Source organism: Giraffa tippelskirchi, chromosome 7 (assembly GCF_054371585.1).
Source record: "Giraffa tippelskirchi isolate mGirTip1 chromosome 7, T2T-mGirTip1v1.2.pri, whole genome shotgun sequence".
Lineage (NCBI taxonomy): Eukaryota > Metazoa > Chordata > Mammalia > Artiodactyla > Giraffidae > Giraffa > Giraffa tippelskirchi.
In genome coordinates, this window is record NC_137281.1 from 113,464,208 (window position 1) to 113,488,978 (window position 24,771).

The following is a 24,771-nucleotide window of genomic DNA, read 5'->3' on the forward strand; positions in this document are numbered from 1 at the left end:
CTACCTTTATATTGTATAGTTTGGCTGGAATATAAAACTCAGCATTGGAGATATTTTTTCTTCATTTTAGTTGTTGAGAAACTCTCTTCTAGCTTCCAGGTGATTATAGAGTAGTCGGATACTATTAGATTCTGAAACCTTTGTATATAACCTATTTCTTCCTTCTGGCATTTATTTGATCTCTTTCTTCTTGGTGTTCCACCATTTCAGTATTTGATATACCTCTGGGTGGGTCTTGCTTTATTCATTGCACTGGGTATTTGGTGATCCCATTCAATGTAGAGACATATCCTTCAGGTCTGGAAAGTGTCTTTTTCCTTTCTTTTATAAATTTTTATCTTTTCTCTAATTGTATTTATCTTTTTGTTCTGCTTTCTAAGAGATTTACTCAAATTTATCTTCCAGTTCTTTTTGATGCATTATTTATTGACACTACTGTATATTTAATGTCCAAGAGTTCCTTCTAGTTCCTTTCATCTCTTAGAATACTGATCATAATTTTTAATATATCCTTTATATTTTTCAAAGGATGTCTGAACCATATGCTATAAATAGTATCATTTAGTTAGTATGGAGTTATTGGTAGTGCCAGAGAGTGAGATATGGGGATACTAGTGTAAAACATTGGTTTTATTCTTTAGAAGAGCAAAATCTACTTTGAGAAATAAGATATTCACATGAATTGGTCATTAAGAATACAAGTTAATTAATAGTTAATACTGAAGGAGTGGTATAAGCAGTAACTTAAAAAGATTCAGATGAGAAAAAAAATCTTTTAGTGTGAGATAATGAAGGAGTAATTAAACTATACTCTCCTGATTAAAATCACAGGCTGATTATTACTTCAGCCTTAAGAAATCTAAAAAGTATATCTCTGACTCTCAAAATAATAGTTTTTTTTTCCTTTTTTAAATTAATTTTTATTGGAGTATAATTTCCTTACAGTGTGTTAATATCTGCTGTACAGCAAAGTGAATCAGCTATACATATACATATATCCTGTCTTTTTCGGATTTCCTTCCCTATTAAGTCACCACAGAGCACTGAGTTGAGTTTCCTTGTGCTATGCAGTAGATTCTTATTATTTATCTATTTTATCCATACTAGTGTACATATATCAATCCCAATCTCCCAACTAATCTCACCTCTCCTCCTTTTCCCCTTGGTATCCATACGTTTGTTCTCCATGTCTGTGTCTTTATTCCTGCTTTGGAAATAAATTCATCTTTATCATCAGAATGATAGTTCTTTTAAAATTCTGTTTTTTGTAATTAGATCATGGCTACCATGACAGTAAAAATTGATGCTATATCTGGCTTTTACCTGGATTTATTTACTATTATCTCATCTGTCAAGTCTTGCTGATATTGTACACCCCTTTACTATTTCATTTATGTATAGCCACTTCCTCACTGAGTCTTTTTTATTTTTCTACTAGAATCTAGCAGCATTTTAGTTATTCCCGAGTCTATGATTCTGTCTTCCTCACCTTATCCTGCATAAACCTATCAGAGCTATAGTTTAAACATCTTGCTTTTATTTTGTGGATTCTAGTAAAAATAATGCAGTGGTTCTTTATTGTTAGTTGAGTCAAAATTGGCTCTGATTACTGCACAGGTACAAGACATGTATACCTTTACTCCTCTTAGCATTTTACACAAGAAGGAGTGATAAAATTCTGAGTTAAAATCAAGAGTTTCCATGTAATTCAAATTGCCCTGGCTCTGGCCCTCGAGTGACTATGCAGAAATTCCAGCCTCCTGTAAAGTACATCCCCTATTTAATTATTTCTGAGAGCCCCCTTGAGGAGTCCCACACCTGTTCAGAAACAAATCCAATCCTATGATATTCTACCAGGTGCTGCTTCTACTACATGCTGTTTCACCAGATGCTAGTCTGTTCTGGTGGTGTTAAAGATGCATGATGGTGACCAGAGGGAAATGACCTTCTTTTCCCTTTTATTGTAGCTCTAATGTGCTACAGCATTGATAAAACTTCTCTCAATTTTACTTATGTAGTCTTTTTTAAAAGTGGGACCTAAATATGAGTCCAGATAGGTTTCACCAGCAGTGAATTAAAGGAATATAGTCCATCACCTTCAATTCAGAATCCTTGTTCCCCTGGTATTACACCAAATGTTAAGGTTTGTTTTTGTTTTTTTAAATTCCCTACACCCCAGCTCCTTCTTGCTGTACAATTCCAGCCCAGTTCCCTTGCCTAGTGCCCCTTGCTCCTCTGTGATCAAGACTCTTCTGCCTCATGAGAGAGGGGTTCTGGAAGTGGCTCTGTTCATCTAGTTCAGTTTTAATTTAATTGAATCAAATATATCTCCTGGCCTCCTGATGGCTCAGCGACAAAGAACCTGTCTGCAATGCAGGAGATACAGAAGACACAAGTTGGATCCCAGGGTTGGGAAGAGCTCCTGGAAAAGGAAATGGCAACCCACTCCAGTATTCTTGCCCGGGAAATCCTACAGACAGAGGAGTTGGGCAGGCTACAGCCCATAGTGTTGCAGAGTCAGACACAACTGAGCGACTGAGCATGCATGCACACATATCTCATGCCTTAGGACTTCTCTCCTCAAACTTCTACCCTGTCAACCCAACAATTTACCTGATCTCTCTCAATTCTAATATGACTGTTCTCAAAATCTGGTTTGGGGATTAGCAGTATCAACATCACTTGGATTCTTGTTAAAAATGCAAATTCTTGGACTTCCCTGGTGGTCCAGTGGTTACGAAGCTGCCTGCCAATACAGGGGACACGGTTTCCACCCCTGGTGGTCTGGGAGGCGTCCACATGCCACAAAACAACTAAGCCCATGCGCTGTGACTGCTGAGGCTGTGCCCTGGAGCCTACACTCCAAAACAGGAGAAGCCACCGCAATGAGAAGCCCACGCCACCGCAAACTAGAGAGTAGTCTCTGCACTCCACACCTAGAGAAAAGTCTGCATGCAGCAACAAAGACTCAGCACAGTCAAAAATAATAAATAAAAAAATTTAAAAATAAGTTCTCTATTTCCACCCAGATTATAGAATCAAGGTGTAGAGCCCAGCAACAAGAGGTCTGTTTTAACAAGATCTCCAGGTGATTCTAGTACATGATAAAGTTTGAGAATTACTGTTCTAGCATTAATGGAACCCTCCCTTCCTCATCCCTACTGCTAATGAATAAATCTTAGCAAGACAAAAATTTTCTAAGTTCATCTTCTACAGCCAGTGTTATTTTTTATTACTCTCCCAGAACTCCACACTGCTCCAAAGTTAGCTTTTTGGCCATTTTTCTATATACTCTCCCTTGAGATATGTATGTAATCCTGATCTCAAAATGCTCTTTTGCTCGTCTTTCCTCCATTTTTCATGTTAGTATCAGTCTCTGTTACCCAGACTTGAAACATTCAAATAGTTTTGTTTTAGTTTCCTCATGATCAAGTCCTATTTTTTTTAATGTAAATGCTTAATGTTAAAGAAATAATTAACGTTGCTTTTTTTTAAGTACAAATCCAAAACATCTTCATTTTCCAAAAATTAGAAAACAAGCAAAAAGAGGAAAATAAAAAACACCCTTCATCGAATTATGTGGAATGAAGTGTTAGAAATAATACTAGTGATACTTTATTGTACGTCTATCCTACCCAAACTTTTCTAGGCATCTGAACACATACATATTTTGTAAACAAAAATTAGACTATTCTAAACACATTTGTTTCAGTTATCAATATATTGTGAACATCTTTATGCATTAATATCCAATCATCAGCAACATTCCTAGTGAGTTAATAATATCCTACTATATGTCTGAACAATATCTGTTTCTTAGATATTTAGATCATGTTCATTGTTTATTATGAACTTCACTGCAATCAAGGTCCTTGGAACTGAATCTCTATATCTGTACATATAATTAAATCCATCAGATAAATTGCTAGAAGTGCAAGTTAAGTGAGGATATGACTCTCTCTTCATTGTTTTTTCCAAGTCTTGCTTTCCATTCTCTCTGCTGTCCTAGGTTACTGAGTGTGTTGGAATAAACTTGCTAACTGATTTCTCTATGATTTCTTTTCCTTTGAATACACTATGTATATTGCTAGATAACCAGATAATTTCTCCTGCTGCTGAAAAGCCTTTAAAGGCACTTCCTTAACCACTAAATACCATGAGTTGGCCTGGTAGTAAAAGCTTTCCTTAATCTGTCCTCATCCTTTTTAACCACCATTATCAGCTTTCCAAGAGAACCTGGTATTTTACATTCACCCTATCCCTCATTATTTTTATTTGGAACAGTGATAGTCAAACGTCAGTGTGATTAACTCTTAGGTGAAAAGCCTATTGAAATGTGTGTTTCTGGGCTCCATCCCCTAGAAGTTTCATTCACCAGAATTGGAAAAAACTTAGGAATCTGCAATTTTGACAGGCATTCTAGGTGACTCTAATGCTGTTGTGCCACTGGTCATATATTGAGAAATACTCATCTGAAACAATATGAGATAATAACCATTTGCATTATTGAGATGTATAGTTGATATGTTAATAAACAAATAGTAAGAATTAAGACTCATTGGCTTATTATTACAAACAAAACCTCTGCTTATTTATTCAATATTTACAATCTGGTGTTGTGGGGCACAGAAGAGATATTAAGCATGAGCACACAGAAACAGCCTTAAGTGATGAACAGTGTGATGTTCAGAGAAAGTGTGATGAACAGAGACTGTAAGAACTGGGACTAGAACCTGGTCTTACCAGTGACTAATTTTATAAACTTAGGTAGGTCAATTTACTTCTCCTAACTTCAGTTTTCACCTTTTGTAAAAGAAAAAAATAAAAGCAGGCGATAAATAATAGCATGAATGATTTTGCTAGATGGCTTTGTAAATAAAATGGGAACAGAGAGTAAAGCTCTTCAAGAATATTGTTACTGCCCTCAAACTGGTTACAATCTGGTTAGGAAGACAAAACATAAGCATCTACAAAGCGAAATAGAAATGGGACACCTAAAGCAGTGCATAAGGGCTACTATAAGGTATTTCCCAGAAAGATGAGAATTGAAAAACCAAATAAATATAAAATAAATCAGTTTAGCTATTTGTCATAGTTCTCTTAGAAAGCGGAATTCTTTCCAAGTTCAAAAGAAGCAAAAGTAAGCTCTGGAAACTAAATCTGAATAGGTGCAAAAAGTTGTAGCCTAATCAATTACAACTGAAGAAAGCAAATAGTAATAACAGAAAGGGAGATGGTAGTCTTTATGCAATCTAGAGAAGATCCCAAAACGTAAGGGTTTGTCACAATAGGCTTTAATAACCACCTAAGGAGACGGGCGATGGCACCCCACTCCAGTACTCTTGCCTGGAAAATCCCATGGATGGAGGAGCCTGGTAGGCTGCAGTCCATGGGGTCGTGAAGAGTCAGACACGACTGAGCAACTTCACTTTCATGCATTGGAGAAGGAAATGGTAACCCACTCCAGTGTTCTTGCCTGGAGAATCCCAGGGGCGAGGGAGCCTGGTGGGCTGCTGTCTATGGGGTCGCACAGAGTCAGACATGACTGAAGCGACTTAGCAGCAGCAGCAGCAAGGAGACAGGGCGGGGGTGGGGGTGGGGGTGGGCACAGCGTGTGTGTGTGGGGCACCTGAATAGATGGATGGCCTGGTACTTGTCTGGTACCTTGACAGATTCTTATGTAGCACAGTCAGTTGGATAGTTGGATGAACTAATCAGTAAAATCATTCTATTAATTTCTTCTGTACTGATAACTTGTTTACTAAGCCACTTTCAGTTATGACTTAGCCTCTGAAGCATTGAAGATTACAAAAGAGAATGTATTATTGATTTAACACAAACATCTAAGTTGTAAAACAATAAGGTGACATTTTGATCAAGACGTAAGTCCCTTGAAGTTTAGTTCCTATAAATTAGTCTTTGTTGGCTGATCAATTCAGATTGCGGTGAGAAAAATCAAGCTTCTTGAACTTCAAAGCAAAGGAGTAGGTCTGGATCATGGCAGTGATAATAAGAGTGAATTCATCCAGTAATTCAAAAGACTAGAGTACAAGATTTGGAGTCAAACATACTTGGTTTAGAACCCTGGTCTGCCCCTGCTTCCTCATTTGTAAAATAGGATATTACTTCACAGCATTGTTGCAAAGAATTGATGGGATCGTGTTTGGGAATTTCTTACCTTGGTGCCTGGCTCTACGTCAGGAATATTGCCTGGGTGGTCTGGAAATCCCCAAAGCAGGAACAGAACAAATTTTGGTTGCATGAATAACCTATAATTATCATTGTCATCCTGTCAAGTTTTCTGAGTGCCCTCTGCTCTGCCTCAAAGCCTCTTCATCAATAAAGTAACACATGATTAATTGCAGATGAAGGATATAAATAATAGGTGTTTTGTATTAAATGTGATTGAGATCGGGGGCCCCAAGATTCTAGGGAAACACTTCAGGACTATTTGGAACTTGGTCTAATTTTTAAAACAAGTATCAGAAGGTAAAATACTGCCCCCAACTAAAATAAATAAATTTATTAAAAAAAATAAATAAATAAAAAATAAAGTTGGACCTACTGAAAAAAAAAAAAAGAAGGTAAAATACTGAAAGGGATAATGCAGACTGCAGGGACATTAGGCCAGCCCGGTCCAAGGACAGCGGCCTCTCCTCAGTCTCAGCCAACTGATGCTTTGCAGGAACTTCAGTCTGCTTAACCTTTCAGCTTTCACAGAAAATCTGGCATCTAGGCTTTGACATGAACATTCCTAACTGTTGAAGAATGACATATAATTAAGAAAAAAAATATTTTCAACTACAAATCAAACTGAACTTGTCTGTGAGTCTAATTTGGTTTATGAGCTACCAGGTTGTCATCAGCACTTTAAAGCCTATGTATGAAATACATGTTAAAAGGTAAACTGAGGCATATTAAACATTTTAAGAATTTATTTGAACAAAAATTGATTTGAATCAGGAAGCCTTCAATCTAGCAGATAGAAAGGTACTCTAAAAAAATGAAAGACTATTATAGGCAGAAGGGAGTGACTGTATTAGGCAAAAGAGAGTGTTTCTTATCACAAAGCTACTTTCCTTTAGGGGACAATAAGGGACTGACCCAATATACAGTTAGGTATATTACCTATCAGGTGCTGATCAGGTGATTCCTGATTGACTGGTTTAAGTTTCTGTTTCTGAGAGAACTGAAACTATTAAATCTTAGTTTGGTGACAAGAGGCCTAGTATAAGTAACTCCATTTTGGGCCCGTTGCCTTTCTTTCTTTTTTAAATATACTGTATGAGCAGGGAGGAAACGAGAGAGAAAGTGAAGAAGGGAGACAGTTGATGATATTTCGGCATTCCCATGTGTGGTTTGACAGGGTGGAGTAGAAGCTGTATTGTAAGGAGACGAGAGAAAAGTTTGGACAATTGAGTTTTTTGGAGCATCTTGAACATTAGAATAAGATATCACGATTTTAGACAGTGAGGGGGCAATCACTCCTAGGTTTTGAATATATTAGTGAAATGGATTCTATTCTGGCATTAAGATTCAATAAACATTTGTTGGATATATATTTGCTTAACTCCCTGAGGTTCTGTTTTCAAAACCCCTATAACATGTGATTCATTACTATCTTTAGGAATTAAGGAAGATTTAAAATAAATAAATACAGTATAGTTTGATACAAATACATTAGAATTATGGACATGGTATACTTAAATTTTTTTTTCAGCCCCTTGACTCCCCCTGTATGTTTTCTCAGCATCCTGTGTGTGGAGCAGGTTGGGTTTGAATGTCATCGTTATTGGGCAAATGATTTTAAATTTTGTCTAGTGGTAAAGTTAGTGAAAATGTTACAAAGGAGAAGCCTGAGCTATATGTTTAACAGTATCTATTCCTTTACATTTGAAAGGAAAGTGACATTTATAACACTCTTCTAAATGCCTTAAGTTGTAAATACCATTTTCCACTGTTCTCTTTTCCTCCAAAGTGGATTTTCATTTTTATTTTATTATTTTTATTTGGCTTTGCCAGGTCTTAGAGCATGTGGCATCTAGTTCCCCAACCAGGGATCGAACCTGGGCCCTTTGCATTGGGAGCTCAGAGTTTTAGCCACTGGACCACCAGGAAGTCCCCAAATGGATTTTATAAATGTTTTTCTTCTCTGATCCATCTTTTATACAGAAAGCAAAATTCTGACCAAAAAAAGTGTCATAAAATGAACTATTGAAATTCCTTATGGAGGGAATAAAATGTGCAAAGATACTGAAGAGGGAAGTGATATGTGCGTCTGAGAAGACAACTGCAGTTGAACAGCAGCATATTGTAGTGATTAGAGCACATGCTTTGAAGTCAGATTTAACATTGGGTGCTGACTCTTCGAGGTACCAGCACTGAGATTTTGGTGATTTATTTAAGTTCTTTAAGCTTCCATTTCCTTACTAATAACCAGCTACTGCACTTAGTCGCTCAGTAGTGTCTGACTCTTTGTGACCCCGTGACCCGTAGCCTGCCAGGCTCCTCTGTCCATGGGGGTTCTCCAGACATGGAGTGGGTTGCCATGCCCTCCTCCAGGGGGTCTTTCCAACCCAGGGATTGCACCCTGGTCTCCCACATTGCAGGTGGATTCTTTACCATCTGAGCCACCAGGGAAGCCCAACAACCAGCTACTACTATTACTCTGATTTTTGTTCTTGCTACTTTTAGAAGATAAAGTAGGAAAAGAGCCATGAAAGACGAATCTGTCACGGAAAGCAATGACCAGATCATAAAGGCCTTGTATCTTATCCTGGAGATAAAAGGATATATTTTTCAAAAAGGTCACTCTGGCAGCAGTGGTGGCAAACAGTCAAGGAACAGGTGATATGAACTGGGGAGACCAGAGCTTGGGCTGTGGCAGTAGAAATAGGTGGAAGGGGTGGAATTTCATACAGTGGAGAATAGAGAGGACTTGATTGTCTGCTGGAATGGGAGAGAAGTTTAGGTAATTGCATGGATGATGCTGCCTTAACCCAAATAGGGAATTTAGAAGGAAAAAAAGGGAACAGTTTGGGTAGGTTGATGTAGGGGTTTGTTCACTTTGGGACATGTTGAATTTGGTGTGGCCATGTAACGTCAGGAAGGAATTGGCTAGTACATGTTAGATATGTAACGACACCTAAGCTTTTATAATGCTTGCTCTAATGCCTTGCAATATTCTCAATGCCTTGCCTCTATTAATTTATTTAACTCCCTACCTTCAAAGGTAGGTATTACTACTCCTACTTTTCCTAATGTAAACATTAGGAAATTGTGGTACAGATGCCTTAACTTATTCAAGGTTGCCGTACTGGCAAATGATGTAACTAGGATATAGGGCTGGTGTTTGGGGCACAGGTGTAGGAAAAGTGCGGACTATGTGCTAGGTAGCGGGATAGACTTCAGAACAATAGAGATCCAGGCTTTGTTTTCATGGAGCTTACAGCCTAGTGAGTCATAGACATTTGGAGGTAGTAAAAAATAGCCACGCACATGAAGAATGAGAAAATATGAAAGCCAAAGATAAAATCCTGAGGAACATCAATGTAATATCTAAAGGATAAAGAGAAGAAAAAACCCCAGGGAAGAGATGCAGAAAAGTGAAAGGGAAAGTGTTAGTTGCTCAGTTGTGTCCAACTCTTTGCAACGTCATGGACTGTAGCCCACAGGGCTCCTCTGTTCATGGAATTCTCCAGGAAGGAGTACTGGAGTGGGTAGCCATTCCCTTTTCTGGATAGCCCTTCCTTTCTGCAGGGGATCTTCCTGACCCAAGGATCAAACTTGGGTCTCCTGCATTGCAGGCAGATTCTTTACCGTTTGAGCCATCAGGGAAGTCAAGAGATGCAGAAGTCACAGTTAAAAGTAAGGAGGAAAATCAGGGGTGAGCATGACCTTGGGAAATATTGGAGGAGGGAATTTTGAGGAGAGAATGTTAATTGACCAAAAAGCCTAGTTAGATAAGGAGTGAAAGTGTGTAGTGGCATTGGTCTAACACATCTTTGATGGCCCCAGCAAGGGCAGCTTCTTGGGGCTGATAGGGATGGAAGAAAACTGTAGTGGATTGAGGTGAGATTTGAAAGCAGGACCAGAAGTGAGAGAGACTGGAGTGAGATGGGTTAAAAATCCAGTAAGCAAGAGAAAATTGTGTGAATTGGAGTGACAATCGTAGGTAGGGAAGGATTTGAGGTACAAGAAAAATATTTGTAGGGAAGAATTAATAGTTGGTGACTGGTTATGAGTAGACAAGGGAAGAAGAGTCAGATAATTTCACTCCTCATCCTCGGTTACTGAGAGTGGTGGTGCCATTATCACAGATAAGTTAAACATACTGAGTTTGTCATGACAGTGAGACGTGCAGCAGGCATGTCTTTAGTTGAAGTTGGAGAATTTAAAATGTAATTGTTGAAATGTTTGCTAGGATTGGCTTTAAGTTGTGCAAGAAGCATTTTCTGGTGGTATTACTTGTGTAATATACTGTTTACAGCCATGTACTTCCTAGCTGAATTTCTCATTATTAAAACTTGGGATAACTTTCATTTATACTGATAGTATCAAAGCTGGATGTTGTCACTAAGGAAACAATACTGTTAATCACTGCTTTTGAATGGAAGAACCATGATACTTGCATATTTTTATTTAAACACTTACATAGCAATAGCCAGACACTGTTATAATCACTTTACAAATGTTAAATAATTTAAACTTAATTATCAAAACAATCTCACCAGGGATATACTTTATCATTCTCATTTAAAAAAAGAAACATTGAGGTTAGAAAAGGTAGTAAGTTAAAATGTCAAAGAAAACAGTGGTTCAAACTTGTAACATTTGAATCCCATTCATTATGATACTGATATGTGATGAATGTATTTTCAAGTGAAAAGAAACACAATCTTAAACATAATTCTTGATGATCACGTTGATAATACAAAACATATTTTTACCCAGTTGAAATTAAAAAGAAAATACCATTTACCTCTACCAATAGAAATTAACTATAAAAATTACTGCACAACTAAACATGCCACAAGATAGTCTTAACAGCTAAAAGATCAAAACATTTGCAGACCAAAAGACCACCAAAAGAAAATACAAGCACAGGTATGTGCAATGTAATATTTCCATGTAACTCATCTTTCCTAAGGTTGGATCTTTTAAGAAAGAGAAAAAAAAATCATGAGATTCTGCCATTCTCCCAGACATCTCATTGTAAATGGGCACTATTAATGATGATTTTAGAACTCTGACAGTATTTTTGAGCTTACTGATGTTGGAGCAAAACTATAGTAATTCATTTTTCAAAATGAGAATTAAAAAACGACGTGGTAATAAGTTGAAAAAAACTACAGTAAAAAGAAGTAGGAATTACAAATTATTGGTAGTATTAATATCTATCTTCTCTAATTCAGCCTACTGAGGCAGGATGCTAAAGATGAAGACTAATTTGTTGCTTAGTTGCTCAGTCCTGTCTGACTCTTTGCGACCCCACAGACACAGGCTCCTCTGTCCAAGGGATTTCTTAGGCAAGTGGGTTGCCATTTCCTCCTCTAGGGGATCTTCCCGACCCAAGATTGAACCCATGTCTCCTGCTCGACAAGATTCTTTACCACTGAGTCATCTAGGAAGCTTGAAGACTAATTCAGTTCAGTTTAGACGCTGAGTCATGTACGATTCTTTGAGACTCCATGGACTGCAGCACGCCAGGCTTCCCTGTCCATCATCAACTCCCGGAGCTTGCTCAAACTCATGTCCATTGTGTCAGTGATGCCATCTAACCATCTCATCCTCTGTCATCCCCTTCTCCTTCCACCTTCAATCTTTCCCAGAATCAGGTGGCCAAAGTATTGGAGTTTCAGCTTCAACATCAGTCCTTCCAATGAATATTCAGGACTGATTTCCTTTACGATTGACTGCCTTGATCTCCCTGCAGTCCAAGGGACTCTCAAGAGTCTTATCCAACACCACAGTTCAAAAGCATCAATTCTTTGGCGCTCAGCTTTCCTTATAGTCCAACTCTCACATCCAAATATGACTATCGGAAAAACCATAGCTTTGGCTACATGGACCTTTGTTGGCAAAGTAATGGCTCTGCTTTTTAACATGCTGTCTAGGTTGGTCATAACTTTCCTTCCAAGGAGCAAGCGTCTTTTAATTTCATGGCTGCAGTCACCATCTGTAGTGATTTTGGAGCCCCCTCAAAATAAAATCTCTCCCTGTTTCCATTGTTTCCCCATCTATTTGCCATGAAGTGATGGGACCAGATGCCATGATCTTAGTTTTCGGAATGTTGAGTTTTAAGCCAACTTTTTCACTCTCCTCTTCCACTTTCATCAAGAGGCTCTTTAGTTCTTCTTCACTTTCTGCCAAAAGGGTGGTGTCATCTGCATATCTGAGGTTATTGGTATTTCTCCCGGCAATCTTGATTCCAGCTTGCGCTTCATCCAGCCTGGCATTTTGCATGATGTACTTTCCATGTAAGTTAAATAAGCTGGATGACAATATACAGCCTTGACGTACTCATTTTCCTGTTTGGAACCAGTCTGTTGTTATATGTCCAGTTCTAACTGTTGCTTCCTGACCTGCATATAGATTTTTCAAGAGGCAGGTCAGGTGGTCTGGTATTCCCATCTCTTTCAGAATCTTCCACAGTTTGTGGTGCTCCACACAGTTAAGCAGACGTAGATATTTTTCTGGAACTCTCTTACTTTTTCGATGATCCAGTAGATGTTGATAATTTGATCTCTGGTTCCTCTGCCTTTTCTAAATCCAGCTTGAATATCTGAAGGTTCACGGTTCACAACGTACTGTTGAAACCTGGCTTGGAGAATTTTGAGCATTACTTTGCTAGCTTGTGAGGTGAGTGTAATCGTGTGGTAGTTTGAACATTCTTTGGCATTGCCTTTCTTTGGGATTGGAATGAAAACTGACCTTTTCCAGTCCTGTGGCCACTGCTGAGTTTTCCAAATTTGCTGGCATTTTGAGTGCAGCACTTTCACAGCATCATCTTTGAGGATTTGAAATAGCTCCACTGGAATTTCATCACCTCCACATGCTTCCTTTGTAGTGATGCTTCCTAAGGCCCACTTGATTATACATTCCAGGATGTCTGGCTCTAGGTGAGTGATCACACCATCATGGTTATCTGGGTCATGAAGATATTTTTTGTATAGTTCTTCTGTGTATTCTCACCACCTTTTCCTAATATCTTCTGCTTCTGTTAGGGCCAAATCATTTCTATCCTTATTGAGCCCATCTTTGCATGAAATGTTCCCTTGGTATCTCTAATTTTCTTGAAAAGATCTCTAGTCTTTCCCATTTTATTGTTTTCCTCTATTTCTTTGCATTGATAACTGAGGAAGGCTTTCTTGTCTCTCCTTGCTATTCTTCGGAACTCTGAATTTAAATGGGTATATCTTTGGATAATCAACATACCACATGTAAACTGTATACATGTTTTTCATGTAATTGACGCATGATTTGATACACTTAAGTACTGCAAAATGATTACCAGTATTAGATTCCCAGCACTTATTCATCTTATAACTGGAAGTTTGTATCCTTTGACCAATATCTCTGGATTTCCCCAACTTCCCAGACCCTGGTAACCACCATTTTACTGTTTCTTTTAGTTTGGCTTTTTTTGATTCCACATATAAATAAGACCACACAGTATTTGTCTTTCTCTGTTTGATTTTTTTCCCTTAGCATAATGCCTTCCAGGTTAATCCCTGATGGCAAGATTTCCTTCTTTCTCATTGCTGAATAATATGCCATTTTATCTATATACCACATTGTGTTTAGCCATTCATCCATACAGGGACACTATTGTGAATAATGTTGTAATGAATATGTGAGTGTGATTTCTCTTCAAGACCTTGATTTCACTTCCTTTGGTTTTATACCCAGAAGTGGGTGTTGCTGGATCCCATAGTAGTTCTATTTTTAATTTTTTGAGGAACATCTATGCTGTTTTCTGTAATACTTACACCAATTTACATTCCAACCAACAATGCACAAGGGTTTCCCTATCTCCATATCCTTGCCAACAAGTATCTCTTGTCTTTATATATATATACATTTATTTTTGGCTGTGCTGTGTCTTCACTGCTTTGTGTGGGCTTTCTCTTGTTGTGGTGTGCAGGGGCTACTCCTCCTTGCCATGCACTGGCTTCAATAGTTGGAGCATGTGGGCTCAGTAGTTGTGATGTGGGGACTCCACTGGCTTCAGTAGTTGCAGCACACAGGTTCATTAGTTCTAGCTCATGGGCCCTAGAGTGTGCAGTAGCTGTGGCCCAGGGGCTTAGTTGCTCCATGGCATGTGGAATCTTCCCAGATCTGGGACTGAACCTGTGACCTCTGCATAGGCAGGCAGATTTTCATCCACCGAAGTCCAAGTATCTCTTATCTTTTTGATGATAACCATTCTAACAGTTTGGGCTTAATCACTGTGGTTTTGATTTGCATTTCCCTGATGATTAGTGGTATTGAGCATCTTTTCACGCCAACAGGAGATGGCAAGAGTGAACGTTGACATTCTAGGAATCAGCGAACTAAGATGGACTGGAATGGGTGAATTTAACTCAGAAGACCATTATATCTACTACTATGGGCAGGAATCCCTTAGAAGAAATGGAGTAGCCATCATGGTCAACAAAAGAGTCCGAAATGCAGTACTTGGATGCAATCTCAAAAACGACAGAATGATCTCTGTTCGTTTCCAAGGCAAACCATTCGATATCACGGTAATCCAAGTCTGTGCCCCGACCAGTAACGCTGAAGATGCTGAACTTGAACGGTTCTATGAAGACCTACGAGATCTTTTAGAACTAACACCCAAAAAAGATGTCCTTTTCATTATAGGGGATTGGAATGCAAAAGTAGGAAGTCAGGAAACACCTGGAGTAACAGGCAAATTTGGCCTTGGAGTACAAAATGAAGCAGGACAAAGGCTAATAGAGTTTTGCCAAGAGAACACACTGGTCATAGCAAACACCCTCTTCCAACAACACAAGAGAAGACTCTACACATGGACATCACCAGATGGTCAACACCGAAATCAGATTGATTATATTCTTTACAGCTAAAGATGGAGAAGCTCTATAAAGTCAGCAAAAACAAGACCGGGAGTAGACTGTGGCTCAGATCATGAACTCCTTATTGCCAAATTCAGACTTAAATTGAAGAAAGTAGGGAAAACCACTAGACCATTCAGGTATGATCTAAATCAAATCCCTTATGATTATACAGTGGAAGTGACAAATAGATTTAAGGGACTAGATCTGATAGAGTGCCTGATGAACTATGGACAGAGGTTTGTGACATTGTACAGGACACAGGGATCAAGACCATCCCCATAGAAAAGAAATGCAAAAAAGCAAAATGGCTGTCTGCGGAGGCCTTACAAATAGCTGTGAAAAGAAGAGAAGCAAAAAGCAAAGGAGAAAAGGAAAGATATGCCCATCTGAATGCAGAGTTCCAAAGAATAGAAAGGAGAGATAAGAAAGCCTTCCTTAGCGATCATTGCAAAGAAATAGAGGAAAAGAACAGAATGGGAAAGACTAGAGTTCTCTTCAAGAAAATTAAAGATACCAAGGGAACATTTCATGCAAAGATAGGCTCGATAAAGGACAGAAATAGGACCTAACAGAAGCAGAAGATAATTAAGAAGAGGTGGCAAGAATACACAGAAGAACTGTACAAAAAAGATCTTCACAACCCAGATAATCACGATGGTGTGATCACTCACCTAGAGCCAGACATCCTGGAATGTGAAGTCAAGAGAGCCTTAGAAAGCATCACTACAAACAAAGCTAGTGGAGGTGATGGAATTCCAGTGGAGCTATTTCAAATCCTCAAAGATGATGCCGTGAAAGTGCTGCACTCAATATACCAGCAAATCTAGAAAACTCAGCAGTGGCCACAGGACTCTGGAAGAGGTCAGTTTTCATCCCAATCCCAAAGAAAGGCAATGCCAAAGAATGCTTGAACTACTGCACAATCACACTCATCTCACACGCTAGTAAAGTAATGCTCAAAATTTTCCAAGCGAGGTTTCAGCAATACGTGCACCGTGAACTTCCAGATGTTCAAGCTGGATTTAGAAAAGGCAGAGGAACCAGAGATCAAATTGCCAATATCCGCTGGATCATCGAAAAAGCAAGAGAGTTCCAGAAAAACATCTATTTCTGCTTTATTGACTATGCCAAAGCCTTTGACTGTGTGGATCACAATAAATTGTGGAAAATTCTGAAAGTGATGGGAATACCAGACCACCTGATCTGCCTCTTGAGAAACCTGTATGCAGGTCAGGAAGCAACAGTTAGAACTGGACATATAACAACAGACTGGTTGCAAATAGGAAAAGGAGTCCGTCAAGGCTGTATATTGTCACCCTGCTTATTTAACTTATATGCAGAGTACGTCATGCGAAATGCTGGGCTGGAAGAAACACAAGCTGGAATCAAGATTGCCGGGAGAAATATCAATAACCTCAGATATGCAGATGACACCACCGTTATGGCAGAAAGTGAAGAAGAACTAAAGAGCCTCTTTATGAAAGTGGAAGAGAAGAGTTAAAAAGTTGGCTTAAAGCTCAGTATTCAGAAAACTAAGATCATGGCATGTGGTCCCATCACTTCATGGCAAATAGAAGGGGAAACAGTGGAAACATTGTCAGACTTTATTTTTTGGGGCTCCAAAATTTCTGCTGATGGTGATTGCAGCCTTGAACTTAAAAGACACTTACTCCTTGGAAGGAAGATTATGACCAACCTAGACAGCATATTTAAAAGCAGAGACATTACTTTGCCAACAAAGGTCCATCTAGTCAAGGCTATGGTGTTTCCAGTAGTCATGTATGGATGTGAGAGTCGTATGGTGAAGAAAGCTGAGTGCCGAAGAATTGATGCTTTTGAACCGTGGTGTTGGAGAAGACTCTTGAGAGTCCCTTGGACTGCAAGAAGATCCAACCAGTCCATCCTAAAGGAGATCAGTCCTGGGTGTTCATTGGAAGGGCAGATGTTGAAGCTGAAACTCCAATACTTTGGCCACTTCATGTGAAGAGTTGACTCATTGGAAAAGACCCTGATGTTGGGAAGAATTGGGGGCAGGAGGAGAAGGGGAAGACAGAGGATGAGATGGTTGGATGGCATCACCAACTCGATGGACATGGGTTTGGGTGGACTCCGGGAGTTGGTGATGGACAGAGAGGCCTGGCGTGCTGCGATTCATGGGGTCGCAAAGAGTCGGACAAGACTTAGTGACTGAACTGAACTGATTGGTCATTTGGATATTTTCTTTGAAAAAGCACTAAGTTCCTCTGCACACTTTCAAATTGAATTGTCTGCTTTGTAGCCACTGAGTTGTAAGAGTTCTTTATATTTTTTAATTATTAACCGCTTATAAGAGAAACAATTTGAAACGTTTTCTCTCAGTCCAAACACTGCCTTTTCATTTTGATTCTTCTGCCAAGGGTGTTTAGTTTGATGTGGGCCCACTTATTTACTTTTGTTTCTGTTGTTTGTGCTTTTGGCATCACATCCAAAAATATCATTGCCGAGACCAACATCAAGCTTTCCCTCTGTTTCCTTCTAGGTCTTACGGTTTTTGGTTTTAAGTCTTTAATCCATGGAATACAAGTTTAGAAAATCAAAGTTAGTTTCTGTGAGCTCAAATAGGAGCTTCAAACAAGTTGGGGTGAAGGAGACTCCAGAGTTCTCTTCAAAGAAGGAACAGAAAGTGGTAACTAGGACGTTTTTCAGGCTAGATTCAGTACCTGTGGTTGAGGCTGCACACTTTTAGAATGTCCTGGTCTGTGACACAATTTTACAGAATTCAGAAAAATAGCACTTAGGCTGTATGTTTCTGCTGCTTGGAGGGCTTTACATTCAGGTTCTGAGCTTTGTTGGCTGTCTCCAAAGTAATTACTGTTTGTTGGGACTTTCTTCTTTTGCGGGGTGGAGGAGGCTTTGCTTTTGTTTACTTGGTAGAAGTTGTGCACCCAGGGAGGGAATAAAAGAAGTAACAAAAATCCCCATTCCCTGTGAAGTTAAGACGAGGACAGCGACCCCTTAACGTCCCTCACTTTGCCTCTTCTGCTCCAGACACAGCTCTCAGCAGCACTAAGAACGAACCGCGTACGGTCCACGGAGTTGCGCTCCAGTCCGGGGGCGGAACCCCAGGAAACCCCGCCTCCCAAGCCCAATCCCAGCTCTCCGCCGGCGGACAGGAAGCGGCGGCGGGCCTAGCAGCCCGGGAACCGGCCCCAGTGCGCATGCGCGCGCCCCTGGGGCGCCTGGGGGAGCGGGAGGGGCGGGAGGAAGAGGTGCGGCTCCGCCTGCCCGTTGGGCGCCGGCTGGTCACGTGGTAAGGAAGGAGGCGGAGGTCCCGGGCTCGGGGGAGGGAGGTAGAGAAGAGGGAAGGAGCGAGGGAAGGAAAGCGGGGAAGGGAGGAAGGAAACGAACGAGGGGGAGGGAGGTCCCTGTTTTGGAGGTGCTGGGAGCTTTGCCGGCCCCTGAAGTGGGGCGAGAGGGAGGTGCTTCGCCGTTTCTCTTGCCCGGGGAGGTCCCGGCTTCCCGTGGAGGCTCCGGACCAAGCCCCTTCAGCTTCTCCCTCCGGTTCGATGTGCTGCTGTTAACCCGTGAGGAGGAGGCGGCGGCGGCAGCGGCAGCGGCAGCGGAAGATGGTGTTGCTGAGAGTGTTAATTCTGCTGCTCTCCTGGGTTGCGGGGCTGGGAGGTGAGCCACGACCCCCAGTGCCGGGGGCGCCGTGAGCTCGGCGGACCGCGCGGCGGCAGCGGCGGCCGGGCCGAGCGGAGCCCAGTCGCGCCGTGCGGCGGGTGCGTCAGTCAGCCCGGCCGGCCGGCGGCGCCACTCGGGCGCGCAGTGCTCCCCACTCCCTATTGTCCCCCGCGCCCCGACCGCGTTCCCTTCCGTGGCGGGCCGAGGACGCTCTGAATCTCCGGCGAGGCCTTTCCCGCCCCCTGCCGCCCCAGCAGCAGGGGAGGCTGGGGTCGCCTGCCAGAGAAGCAAAGTCGGGAGATCCAGTGGCTAAGCGAGAGCCGTGGAGCTCAGGCCGGTGGCACCATCATTCCAGCCGGCTCGCCGGGCGCTGGGGCGGGCAGCTGGGGTGATCTTTGCCAGTCTGGTCCCGCACTCACTCTCCTTACCCTTTTGCCCCAGCCCCTGCCTGTGGCGAATTACGGAGTCCCCTCCGCCGCTAAGAACCACCGCGCAGGCTCGTGGGAAGTTGCGATTGTATTGTTCTTTACCGGGCGCGGCGACCCAGACCGACCCGGTTCTGCAGAGGGGCCGCTCGAGGAGGGGTAACAGTGGTCTTCTGCTGGTCTGAGCCGGGCGGCTACGGCTCTCCAGAGTGCCCCGCCTCTGGAGACTGTTCAGAGAAGATTAGCAGAAGGGTGTGTTTCTGTTCTGTGAAAACATTGTGTTGCCCAAGGGAAAGGGTTTCGTGGAGAGAAAGCTAAGTCGTTTCGGGATGTTCTTTGGTCTGTAGGCTGCTTTTCGTCTTTTAGAGGGACAGTCCCTCGGTGACCTAACTTGAAGAGTTTTCTGAAACTCTCAGGTGGAATAGACATATAGTGTAATTAATGGATTGTCAACACAGTGGCAACCCTCCACCACCCCTCCTCCCCACGTTGGAGTTTAAAGTGTGCTAAAGCGTGTAATTTCTTGATGACTCCGGTTTTGAAGACAGTTTTTGTTTCCAGTGTATCCCAGGACCAACTGCATCATTTTATTCTTGAGTGAAGTGCTTTATTTTTGTTTAACTTTTTCACTTCCCACCGTAGTATACTGAAAGACCTTAAAGTATGTTTAAAAGAATTGGATTGAAATTTTTTCCGGAATGTTTTGGATGAGTATAGACTCATTTGATAATTTAGAAAATGTCTGAATGTTTCATGTAGTGTATTGTTTTTGTTCTTTTCTCTCACAGGACTGCGTAGCCTAGCATGTTTTTGTTCCGTCTTCTACTTCGTCTGAGGATACTTTGTAGGTAGACTTCTGTTGCGGTTTGTAGTGTTCATTTGCTAGAGAAACATTTTAGATTAGGAGCTTTTAGTAGATGTTTAGTTTGAAATATCTGTGCTGGATAACCTCTATAAGGGCCTTTGTTTTTACATTTGTATTTATGTTCTAAATGTGACTTCCAGCAAATTTCTGTTTTCACTTTTTGTTAGATGCTGATTTCTATGAGATAGTAAAAAGTAAGGCATCCACGTGAGGCAGTTTAAACTACTGATTAGTAGTATGTAAAATGTCCTTTGTTTTTAAAGAGTGAAACCGTAAGAATAGACACTGGTCTATTCTGGTGGTTGAAGAAAAAGTATAAATTGACAGCATAATCTTTGTGGGCTAAGACCCTTTTTAAACAAAGATTTTCTAAATTCAGAGCTCTGGAGTCATTTATAAAGTATCATTTTGCATTAAGCATTGGTTAAAAGGCTGCTTACTTTTTGATGTTTGTTTTAAGCAGAATTTTTTCAAAAAGCCTCTAAGAAATCTTTCATTTTAAAATTAACATCAAGATTGTAGTTTTGGGATACCTGGAGATATTTGTAATGTATTTTTATCCACACATCTGAGCTATTTATGGTCGTTTGTAAGAAGTTTATGTAAGGATGATATGAGAATAGAATGCATTCAGACTGTCCTATGAGAGAATGAATGTTTGCGTAGATCAGAACAAGCTATAGTGGAAATGTGGATTTAACTTTGAAGTATAAGTCGTTTTAGATACTTAATAATCGTTTTTAGTTGCTTCCCCTTTGTGATTTGTTAATCCTGTTTTGCATTAGTTTTTTCTTGCTCTTAGTGTGATGGTGGGAAGCTAGAAAAGAGAATGTGTTTAGAATCTTGAAACTAAACTTCCCCAATGCTGTCCATTTCTCACACATGTCCATCCTGTGTTCTATTTCTAGGAAGATACCATGAATTTTCTAGAGCTTAACATCTATATAGACATGTACTCAAATATATGGATAAAATGCTTTATTATATGCAACCACATTAGAAATTTATTAGAACTATTCTGATTATATATAGCCCAAAGAATTTTTATGTATATGTGAATTGTACTTTTTAACACAAATATGTTGATGAGTTGATGTTTTTTCTTTCTCTTTAAAAAAATTGGTGTGTTTGAGAGGTCCAAAGGTATTTCAGCTGTAGCAGTAAATTCAATCCCCTGTTTTTGTTTAATGAAATCATACTTTAAATGAACTCTTAAGAGTATGACTTTTTTTTTTTTTTTTGACTGTGCTGTCTGGGCTTGTGGGGATTTTAGTTTCCCAACCAGGGATCAAACCCAAGCTGAGAACATGGAGTCCTAACCACTAGACAACCAGGGAATTCCCGACATGTTTCTTATATTAAAAAGCTCGGTGTAAATGCTTTGCTTTGTAGCATGCTTCTTAAAAAAATAACTTTTCTGGAAGTTTGGCCAGAAGTATTAAAAGTTTCAAAGTTTAAGCTTAAATTATTTCTCACGTCTACCAGAAAGTCAGGGTCTATGAAGTTAATAAAATGGACAGACTTTTGGTCTTTATCTTTAAGGAGCTGTGACTCTTCATCTTTTTAATCTTGATATTGCTAATCCAGCTAGCTGTACCATCTTGAGAAGACCCATTTGAAGCCATTAGTTAGCAGTATCTTTTGTGTGTGTGTAAGGACCTCTTTGAGTAGCAAAGAACTGGGCATGACATGCACCCCTCTCTTTTCTGATCTCATTTTTATAACTTGTTTAACATCTTCCAGGGTGTTTATTATCTAATATCTTTTAAATTATCTTACAGACTTGCAGGGTGGAGCAGGGAGAGTAAGGGACGTTTTTGTAATGTCTGCTGTATTTCTGATACTGTGTTAGAAGTTTTACTTTCCAACTTGTATGAGAGTGTGGTGACATGCTACATTTGAAGAGACAGGCTTGAAGAAATATTTTTTCTGACATTGTCCACCTGCTCAGTGGTGAGTTAGACAGTCAGACCCAAGCCAGTTTGACCTAAATCTGGACTTTTTACCTATTGCCCCCTCATGACTTTTTGAAAGCAGTTTTCATATGTTAGTTCAAAGGTGTTCTCTGGACTGAACCACCTTAGAGATGTGTTTTGTTTGATTTGCAGTGTCTTTAAGTTGCAACTACTGATGAGCTTTGAAAAATTGGGAAACTTCTTTAAAAATTTTTTTCTTCTTTTTGGTTAAAATTTACTGACTGTGCTGGGTCTTAATTGCGGTGTGTGGGATCCTTAGTTGCAACATATGGGATCTAGTTCCCTGACCAGGGATCAAACCCAGGCCTCCTGCACTGGGACATGGAGTCTTAGCTACTGGACCACCAGGGAAGTCCCAAATTGGGAAATTTCTGAGTGAAGTTTATGGATTTCTGTATTTGGGGAGGAAGACTTGAAAATCCTGTTAACTGCTCGGAAATATTCCTATTGTCTGAAGCAGAGCAGTAGCCGTTTCCCTCTTTAAACTGGGCTTGGGAATCAGCTTGGTTCCCTTCAATCTGGCTGGCTGTGTGTACGCTTAGCCTGCTGCACTCATTTTTGTTACTTGCCTCATTCCTTGTAGGTATGTTATTTACATCTTTGCCTCAGTTTCATCTTGCAAACATGACAGCAACATTTATTTATTTGGTTGTGCTGTGTGAAATGTGGGATCTTAGTTCCCCAACCAGGGATCAAACCCATGCCCCTTGCAGTCCTGACAGCAGCCTTAAAATTATTTTTTTTGGGTTGAGACCTCTTATTCAACTTTTATTATACTTTTATAATATTAATTTTTCTATGGTCCTAGAAATTTGTTAGTAAAAACTGTGGCATACACAATACTTTTTATTTGGCATTAGGGTATTAGATATTTTTAAAAATTCTTGTGTTCATAATAGTAACAATTTGAAGGTCTTAAATAATGATAGTTGTAATTTTTCCACATCTCTTTATCTCAGTGAGGAAATAAGAAACCACTTCTTTTTCTGCTGGGATGAGACTCAGAAAAAAATTGGTTGAGAGTCCTACAGATAACTTAGATGTTTTTTCTTTTAAGAATTGGTTAAAACGCAAACTCTGTTTTTGAAATTGAGAAAATGAAATTGAGTAATACATTCAAGAATAAACTCCATTTTTTTTTTTTAACTTTGTTGAGAGATCACAAGTTAGGCCTTGAGACTATGTTTGAATGGCAAGTCTCTGGGACCAGACTTTTTAAATATTTTGTGTTTTTGATGAAAGTTTTTATAAAATGATAAAGTTTCATAAAGTTTTTATAAAACACATTTACTGTGCCCCTTTAAAGGGGCTGAATTTAATCTTTTCTTAAATGATTGAGATTTAGTATAAGAAACAGCTTACTGTTTTGGGCTAAACTTAGTTTGTCGATTTTTTTACGAGGAAAAGGGAGCAATGTTAAGGATAAATGGAATAATCCTACCATTTAGAGTCTTTTGAGGGTAGTAACACTGCCGTGTAGCAGTGTGAAGGCTTTGCCTTAGGACTAGTGGGGACAATTCTGTCCTAGCTAGGTTGCAGAAACAGTACTGAGAACAGTTCCCAGGGAGTGTAGACTTCCTTTGATATTGGGTGATTCCATTCTGAAGCTACTATAGTTCCAACTAAACAATGTGAGAACATGTACAATAAGAACATTGTTGTTTAGTCATCAGTGTTTATTGTATGTCTGTGGCTAGTAGGAGTCATGAAAGCAGTCTTGAGTGAGAAGAGAGGTAACAAGCATTGAGCTTGCCAGAGTAGACATAAATGTCAAGATATAAAAATAGAGTTTCAGTTATGTATTGTAGTTGAAATGAGAATTTATTAAGCTGGAGGGACATCAACCAGTTGAAGAGAGCTTTTTGAGATAGAAGAAAATATCATAAGGTATAGTAAGATACATGTAGGTTTACTTGCCTGGAATGGAGAGTTTACAGTAGGAAATAAGGAGAAATGCTAACTGGGCCATGATGACTGGAACTCTCGTTTTTCATATAATAGGCCGTGGTAACTATGGGGTATTGTGGAATTTTGATTGGTTGAGCAATTGGGAATTTGGTTGGTTGAGCCAACCAATATTGTGGAATTTTGGTTAGTTGAGCCAACAAAAGTCCGTTTAGTCAAAGCTATGGTTTTTCCAGTAGTCATGTATGGATGTGAAAGTTGGACTATCAAGAAAGCTGAGCACTGAAGAAGTGATGCTTTTGAACTGTGGTGTTAGAGAAGACTCTTGAGAGTCCCTTGGACTGCAAGGAGATCCAACCAGTCAGTTATAAAGGAAATCAGTCCTGAATGTTCATTGGAAGGACTGATGCTGACGCTGAAACTCCAATACTTTGGCCACCTGATGGGAAGAACTGACTCACTGGAAAAGACCCTGATGCTGGGAAAGATTGAAGGCAGGAGGAGAAGGGGGCAACAGAGGATGAGATGGTTGGACGGCATCACCAATTCAATGAACATGAGTTGGAGCAAGCTCCGGGAGTTGGTGATGGACAGGGAAGCCTGGCGTGCTGCAGTCCATGGGGTTGCAAAGAGTTGGACATGCCTGAGTGACTGAACTGAACTGAGCAGTTGGGATGTGACACAATAAGGAATAAATTAGCTACTTGATGAACTGGGTGATTGAGTCCTGGATTGGGGTAGTGATTGTAGAAATAAACAAGAGTCCATAAGAAATTATATGGAAGAATAACTGGTAAAACTTGGCAGATGTTTAATGCAAAGATATCACAGTTTATTGAGGGCTCACTCTGTGTTGA

The 24,771-nt window shown here is 40.1% G+C and overlaps 1 protein-coding gene across 2 annotated transcripts in view; it reads left to right on the forward strand.

Annotated features, from left to right (window-relative positions):
• Positions 1-18,398: 18,398 nt before the first annotated feature.
• Positions 18,399-24,771, forward strand: part of ADAM10 (ADAM metallopeptidase domain 10) — a 138,422-nt gene continuing 132,049 nt past the window's right edge. For both annotated transcript variants that reach the window (XM_081510074.1, XM_081510072.1), the window contains exon 1: positions 18,399-18,740. Coding sequence is in view for 1 of the 2 variants with exons in the window: in XM_081510072.1 (XP_081366198.1) it covers positions 18,686-18,740 (55 nt within the window). In the remaining variant the exon portion in view is untranslated. The remainder of the gene's footprint in view (positions 18,741-24,771) is intronic.